This window comes from Episyrphus balteatus, chromosome 2 (genome assembly GCF_945859705.1).
Source record: "Episyrphus balteatus chromosome 2, idEpiBalt1.1, whole genome shotgun sequence".
Taxonomy (NCBI): Eukaryota; Metazoa; Arthropoda; class Insecta; order Diptera; family Syrphidae; genus Episyrphus; species Episyrphus balteatus.
In genome coordinates, this window is record NC_079135.1 from 79099999 (window position 1) to 79107916 (window position 7918).

The following is a 7918-nucleotide window of genomic DNA, read 5'->3' on the forward strand; positions in this document are numbered from 1 at the left end:
TCTTGATAAAAATTATCTAATTGAAAAAATCTAAGATTCCATTTAGAATATCAAGGGCAAAATCAGAATCACTAGCCTTCTTCTTCTTCTTTTTATTTTTCTTTGTTTTCGTTCCATCAGGTTTTGGCTTTGTTGCACCTTCAGCTGTAGATTGTTCAACAGCGGCGCTAACATCTTCCACCAGTGGAGTGCCTTCACCTTCTTTGCTTTGAGCTATGTCATTGCGTTCATTTCTTGTTGCTTGAACAGGACTACTGCTTGTTTCTTCAGAATCATCCAAATCGTCTAGGAAGCCACTTCCTAAGAAACTGAAACCATCATAGTCGGCATCATCTGCAGCTGCAGCGCCAGCACCAGCAACATCAGCATCATCATCATCGTCCTCAGTATCATCTTCATCATCTTCGTCCTCTTCATCATAGTCGTCATCGCCACCACCTTAAAAAAAAAAAAAAAAACAAAGACAAATCAAACATAACAAAATCTTCTTTTATGTTGAATCTATTACCAGCTCCAAAACCGAAGATATCATCATCTTCTTCTTCTTCTTTTGGTACCTCTGGCAAGGGTTCTGCTTCTGCCACTTGTAATCCCTTAGCACCAAATTTGAAGCAAGATACACGCATCGAAGCTTCCACTTGTTCATCAGAGCGAAGTTCAAGTCCTAGACAGGCCTTAAAGTCATCCTTTCCCTTTGACAAGCCATACACTCTACCACAGAACTTGGAGAATCCACCTGGTAAACTTACACAAATCGGTTTTGCTTTCTTTCCTGTAAAAAGTAAAAAACTTGATAACTTCTCCTAAGACCTTCTTTTTTAATTCTATACAAACCTGAAATAGTTCTCGTAGCTAAAACAATGTCTCCATACTTAATCGAAACAGACATCCTTTCATTTCCAAGATATGTAACCTTTGCACAGCCTGGTCCTCGAACTGGCAAAATTGGCAGTTGGAAGTTGCGGCAGCAATCACAGTGTGTATCAGAACATTTGCAATACTTGCTTAGCTGATTAGGATCATCTTCATTGATTGGGTTTGTTTCTTCTGTTAAAGCAGGACTAGACGAAACAGCTTCAACAGCTTCTTCTACAATTGGTGCAGTTTCCTCTTCAGCTACCGCAACCGGTTTCTCAGCATTTCCTTCTGGAAGAGCTTCAACAGCTTCAGCGACAACCTCTTCGGCATTTGGCAATGTTGGTCCAATATTTGGATCAATTTCGGCTTCAGGGAGATCTAGTTGTTTTAACTTTAAGGACTGTGTCACTGTTACTTTGTCACCATTTTTAACTTCTTTTCGAATTGTTGTCAAAGCATTCGAATAGCTAGCTGATACAAGTATCATGCACACAATTAAAGCCCACTTTATCATATTTCGTGGTTAATTAATTATGTACTTTGTCTTCCTATAAAGAGAAATTAATTTATAAGCTTAAGCAAATGAGCGATTTTTATTCAAATATGTAACTTTCTTTCAAAGATTTTAAAACAAAACAACAACAAAAATGAATAATTAACATAAAGCGTGCAAAGAATCAAAATATTTATCATCGACTATCTGACAACCAATTAATGCTATTTTTGGATGAGCCTCAATAGTTTTTCAATGACAAGCTTTTACTTAACCTGGTTTGAGTAGAAGGTGCCAGTAGAAGGAGTGGCCCTCTAGTCTGTTCGAGTCGGTGTCTGTTTGAATGCCATCCGCTTTTCAACTATGGAATTCCTAATTTCTCTTTTTTTTTAGATTGAACCAAAATATTTTGTTGTATAACTCTCTAGACACATTTGCAAGATCTATAACCTTACATACATAAAATATTACCTAAGCACCTCTTAAAGATGTGATTAGAGAAGATAATTACGTAAAGATGATAAAGTGAAAGAGAAATTATAAATCATGCATAATAGATATTTAGTTAGAAATCAATAAGATTAACCACCGGACTTTAATTAATTAATAATTTCCTGGTGATTCAAAAAGTCAATAATGAACCTTTATATTGGATATAAAGTTATCTGATGTTGAGTAAAGAATTTTTCAGTGTTTTGAAAATGCTTTAGGATTTATGGACAGGAGGAACCGGAAACACGTTCAATTTTTATTAGTTTTTTTTTTTCAAAATGAAACTCAAGAATATTGTGTAACTTTTTCTTAACAACATTTTAAGTCGATTTATTGACTCCTTGCTTTTCCCGGAGAAGTTCAAGAAAAAAATGTGTGACTTCAAGTTGAATTATTTTAACAATTTTCGAAATAACTCATTTAATGGATAATTTTATTTTCAAAAAATTTGAACATGAAGCTTTTGAATTAATTAAAATGAGCCACAAACGAGTTATATAATGAAAATCGAACCAACTTCGTTTTTCTCAGGCTCCTATCGTCCAAAATTCCGATGCAGTGATTTTCAGCTTCAATACAGGCCAATTAACAAAACCAGCAAGAACCTATGTACTTAAGGGCGTGTACATGCGTATAGACAATATTTTTTTTTTACTACCCGTAAAGGGTTTTCAAGTTCATTCAAAAATTTTAGCAAAACATTTTCTATTACCTACATTTATTATAAATTTAAGTATTGTAAATATATTGTTTGTTGTATTTGTTTTCATTTGGCATAGCTGTGTTTAGAAGAATTTTGTATTAAGAAAATGTAGGTGACTGTGGCGTATGCGTAATATTTTTTTTTGTGTAGAAAAACTAAAAGAGTTAGCATTCAATCTCTTTTGAACTTTATGTACATTTTTAAATATGTTTCTAAAGCAATCCTTTTAATTTGCATTTGGATTAACTATAAAATCAAAAATACGAATATTTAGAGACTACCAAAAGGAGATGACCCATTTTTCTATGGAGCCTGGGCCCAAGGCGTACACCAACTAGACTAGTATCAAATGAAAGCTTATATTGAGCTCTATTAGTGAGCTAAATATTTTCAAAATTAATTTTGGAGATTTCGAGATATTTGAGTCTGAAGTTGGGGACGAAAAAATCAGAAACAAATCATAGCTTGTTGAGTAAGTGTCAATTGTCATTTCATTTCTAAAGGTCGCGAACATCTTTAACCTAACAAAATATTACCGTTGAAAAGAACACCTGGTCAGCCTAATGTTAAATAGAATAAAATGTTTTTCATCTCATTTTATTTGTGTGCATATTTTATTATTTAAGGATTATAATCTATTTTATTAAAGAAAACCATAATTCTTTATTATGAATTATTATTAATTAAGACTTGAATAAGGTGGAAAAAAATTATATATTTTTTTTTTTTTAATATTTTTATTTTTTTGTTTAACATATGGTTTTGTTTGAAGTAATGTAACTTTTATGTATATGAAATAAAAGGTTTTTAATTGAAAATTGCATTGGTGTAAAAAAAGTGTATGTCATAACTCATTTTTTTTTTCGAGATATCAGCCGTAGAAATCAGTCTCAAGGAATTTTTTTTCAAAAAAAAAAAGTCTAAGAACCATATATACAAAAATACTGAGCATAGAAAAAATATTTTAGTATCAGTCGAAAGGTATTACTTTAGCCTTTCATTTGGTATCAAAATTGTTTTTCTAGGTTCTATACTTCGGATACTATGAAGATTTGTTTCGAAAAAACCCAATTTTCCTGATTTTTTCGTCACCAACTTCAGGCTCAAATATCTCGAAATTTCCAAAACGAATTTTGAAAATATTTAGCTCACTAATATAGCTCAATATAAGCTTTCATTTAATACTTGTCTCGTCAGTGTACGCCCTTGGCCCAATGTCCTTTAAGTAGGCAATCCTAGGCAAGTGGTTTCGAACTCGGTTGCATCCAATTTTGTACAGACGTAAACTAAACATACCTCATATTAAAGCATTTCTTTTTTTTTTCAAAATCAGAAAATAATTCATTTTCAAACCACCTTTGAAAAAATTTGTACATAAATATTTTTTATTGAAAACCCCTTCTTTATTCCTAATTTGTTTGTGTATTTTATATTCATACTTAGATCAAGAAAGTAATAACACCTTTGAGTCAGAAATCAAAAAATTTACAAATTTACAACCCTGCAAGAAAGTTCGAAAATGTATGATTAAATATTTGTGTCAATGCAGATATCAATATGATTTCCAAAAATTCCGCAAATTTTATTGATTGTTTAAACACAACAACAAAACATACACAAAAATATATTTGGAACATATGAATAATCGATTGAAATATAGAAAGTGAATTAATGTAAACAAATAAATTTCAATTTCTCTCTCGAAAAAAAAAACGGTTGATCAAATTGAAATATTCAGCCTAGATACACATCTATTGTCGCTTATTGTTATGAAGTGTTAAATTTTTTTAGATTTAATTTGCATCTATGAACCAAAGAAGAAGAAAAGAAGACAAGAATCGAATTTCACTTTCGTTAAAGATCAGTGTGTCTGAAGATTTTGTGGTTGTGGGAGAGAAAAGAGAAATGTGACAATTCGTTATTAATTATAGTTATGTATGCGTTTGTTAAACAAAATTAATAAATCATTAGTAAGTAAACTGGATATGAAATCTAATTTGTATTCAATTTTTCTTAATTAAAAAATTTGATGAAAGCAAATTGTAAAATGCATGAATTCATAATTATATGGTATAATCGAAATTACTTATTTGAATAATTCTTAACTTGCTTTCTCCCAATTTTTCGAATGTGTACGCATGTTAATCATTTTTGCTAAGACTAAAAATAACTTTGACACTCTTCTCATGTACTTTTTTAACACATCTTGTTTCATTTTTGGTAATAGTATTTGTTTTTAAAAAGCTAACGGTCAATAATGCTGTCATTATTACTTGTAATGTCAAAACAATGACACAGGTAATAATTGTTAAGTCACTCCATGCCCAAAGCATATACAATTTATAAAATAAAGAATAAGAAAGCAGAGATATAATGGTTGTTAACAATAATATTTCCGTTACTTAAAACGTTTTTTTTTTTTTATTTTTGTATATGATTGGAATGACAGTTTTTGTGTGTTACATAAAATGTTAGCTTGGTATTAATAAAGTAGGTAGGTATACGTAGTGAGGTGTGAGGATGGTTTCCACGTAGAAACTTATTATAATTGTCTTCATTTGACAAGATGTAGGTATGAAGCTTTATTAAAGTACCTGCAAAAAATTTTGTAACGATTATTTTAATAATAATAGAAACTATTCACGATTTGCACAGATTTGCAAAAACAAAATTATCGACAACATGATCTTTTAAGTTTATGTATGGTATCTGTTTAAGTGTTTCCAATAATTTGCACAGTATTTAGCTTAGCATCGTTATGACGAACACAAATTGAACACATTCCCTTCATCTAGAATACAAACATAATTCAAAGGAGAGTGACGTACATATACAAACAGGGTGTCCCAAAAGTAATGGATTGAACGATATAATGCTGATAGGCTTACTTTAGGGCTCTCAGAATTTGGTAACCTGTTTACCCCAAATCCTTACGGATTTCGATTAAATGCAATATTTGTGAAATTACAAAAAATCCCTACTTTTCAACATTATTTTGCTTCCCCTGCCCACAATTGATTTTTGTATAAGAAACAATTAATTGATGAAAATATTTTTTATTTCATTCGCCATTTTGCTGCAAATTAATTAACATTTCCAAATTTTTTAAAAACTCAACTTTATACTTTTATTTCAGAGCAACACGCCGAAAAAAAATATTATGGTGTGACACTGGTTTATTATTTTACAAATTTGTCCCGATATTGCAGTTTTCAAAAAGATATAGTTTAAAAATTTGAAGTTAGATCGAAGAATATTACAATTTGAATTCAACAAAACAGATTTTTTCAGAGCAAAATATTCCTTTTTAGATTTTTATTTCAATAAATGACATGCAAAACATCCATTTTTTTTTAACGGTGCAGGTCTTAGAAATTTATTGGAAAATTTTTAAAAATTGTCCTAGACAAGGTCCTGTAATCGTCAAACTGTCCGATTTAGACTATAAAATCACAGAAATTTAAAACAAATATTAATCTTTATGTTTGAAACTTACAGGACCTTTTCTTGGACAATTTTCCCTAAATGTCCAAATAAATGATTTTAAATATTTTTTCGAGTCAAAACTGTCTGCACTCTACTAACGGAAGTTTCCTATAGGTTATGCTCTTACAATAAAACTGATTGATACTTCTTTTTGGGATATTGAATAGGCTCTAAATTTGTGGAACATGAATTCTTCGTAGTTCGCTAAATTTCTAAAATACTAACGAAATTAGAGGGGAACCTTCACGACCCTGGTTTTTGGACTTTTGATATGTTACATTTATTTTTCCTTCGTTTACTGAACTACAAGGGCACTAATGAAAGATCGACCTACACAAATCTTCACCATAGCTTAAAATTTCGCTTTACAAGTAGGTATTTATTATCTTTAAATTTACTCAACCTAAATACCAAACACATTGTCTTACTTATCGCATATAAATTACAAGAAAAGACTAACAAAATTGAATGTCAAGGAACTGTACACAAGGTGCGGCTCAACATCATCAACTCATGCCAACTTAAACAAAATCACGTTTGAATTGAACTAAAATTACAGATCCTCAAGTCTGCAGCAACTTGAAGAAATAATTTGAGTGGTTATGAACGCATTGGTATTTGGGCCAACAACTCTACAAAGTTATTGTTTTATAAAGTAATTTTTCAGATACTTATGCAGATGGCTTAAAATTAGTACATATTTCTGTTCTAAATGAACAAAACTTTCCTTTCATTCCCTTAAGGTCAATTTAAAATAATTATTTTTATGAATAAAAAACATACATTTGATCATAATTTATCATGTTTTTAAAATGGCTCTTGACTTGATTGACATATCTATAATTTGGTTGTTAAATCGAAAAAAGGACACACTTAAGATGACCAAAATTCTTGAAAGTAAGCATTGCGACAATTATGTAAGAAACTCTTTTATAAACATTATTTATATCCTTCAGCAATTTTTTTTTTTTAAATATCCATTTGAGTATAGTAGTTGTTAGTTAAACAAGAATTAAATTTACCGTTAATTTAGCTGGTTTAAAGGAGCTTTGATCACAGCTAATCAATATATTTTTGTAACGGAAAAGACTTGTATTTTGTATATTATTTTTTTTTTTCGCGAGATTAATCTTGACATAAACTTGAGCACAGAATTTTTAAATTTCACTTTCCGACGCGGTCGACGCTCATCACACTTCTTGAATTCGAGAATAACTAAAAGATATAATCGGCGGACGATGTCTTAGTACTCTAAAGTCAGATGCGACGGATCGGACGGTTGTGTTGGCCAATTCAATAATCGAGAACGCAAGCCAATTAAACGGTAAAGTATAATTTGGATGAATAGGTGGGAATGACCTACCTGTTCGCGCGCATTGGTACGTCTCCATCTCCGTCTTCGACCAAAAGCAACACAACGCAACACACAAGCATTTGCTTCGAAATCAATCCATTGGGTTCTTGCTGCTATTTCACCCATAATAGTGATATGGCTGAGACTTGAGGAGTGGTAAAGTTAAGACATGTAGTATAAGAAGACAGACCAAGACAGTACACTTTGTCCATATTAATACAAAAAAATCCCCGATGAGATTTTCAATTCCTCTTTAACCAAGAACAGAAAACGGCACCGTATATATCTTACATGTCTTGATATATGGTTTATACGTCATCCGCGTAGATCTGTGATCATGCAAGTATGTTGTACATATTGTATGTATGAGATTTTTCAATTTATTACGTTTTTTTTTTTGCTCTTGCTCTACAAAGATGTGCTTGCTTTATTTATTGTCTTTTAACATCAATTTAGATTTACGTATTATACAATCGTGTGGATAAGATTTATGAAGAGAGGTAGAGAAGATACAAGACCATGGTTCAATGTA

The 7918-nt window shown here is 31.0% G+C and overlaps 1 protein-coding gene across 1 annotated transcript; it reads right to left on the bottom strand.

Moving 5' to 3' along the window:
- On the bottom strand, positions 1 to 7260 carry LOC129908878 (uncharacterized). Its single transcript, XM_055985694.1, has 4 exons — positions 7055 to 7260; positions 835 to 1406; positions 509 to 772; positions 1 to 438 (listed from the first exon to the last, which is right to left on the bottom strand). The coding sequence occupies exons 2-4, from the start codon at positions 1370 to 1372 to the stop codon at positions 17 to 19; spliced, it is 1224 nt and encodes a 407-aa protein (XP_055841669.1). The 5' UTR covers positions 1373 to 1406; positions 7055 to 7260; the 3' UTR covers positions 1 to 16.
- Between the last annotated feature and the right edge of the window lie 658 nt (positions 7261 to 7918).

What these genes read in the sequence shown, in the direction of transcription:
- LOC129908878 (XM_055985694.1), bottom strand. Translation starts at nt 1,372, where the DNA reads ATGATAAAGTGGGCTTTAATTGTGTGCATGATACTTGTATCAGCTAGC. An exon ending in AGCTACGAGAACTATTTCAG is followed by an intron (nt 773 to 834) that starts GTTTGTATAGAA and finishes TACTTTTTACAG; the next exon opens with GAAAGAAAGCAAAACCGATT. An exon ending in TATCTTCGGTTTTGGAGCTG is followed by an intron (nt 439 to 508) that starts GTAATAGATTCA and finishes TTTTTTTTTAAG; the next exon opens with GTGGTGGCGATGACGACTAT.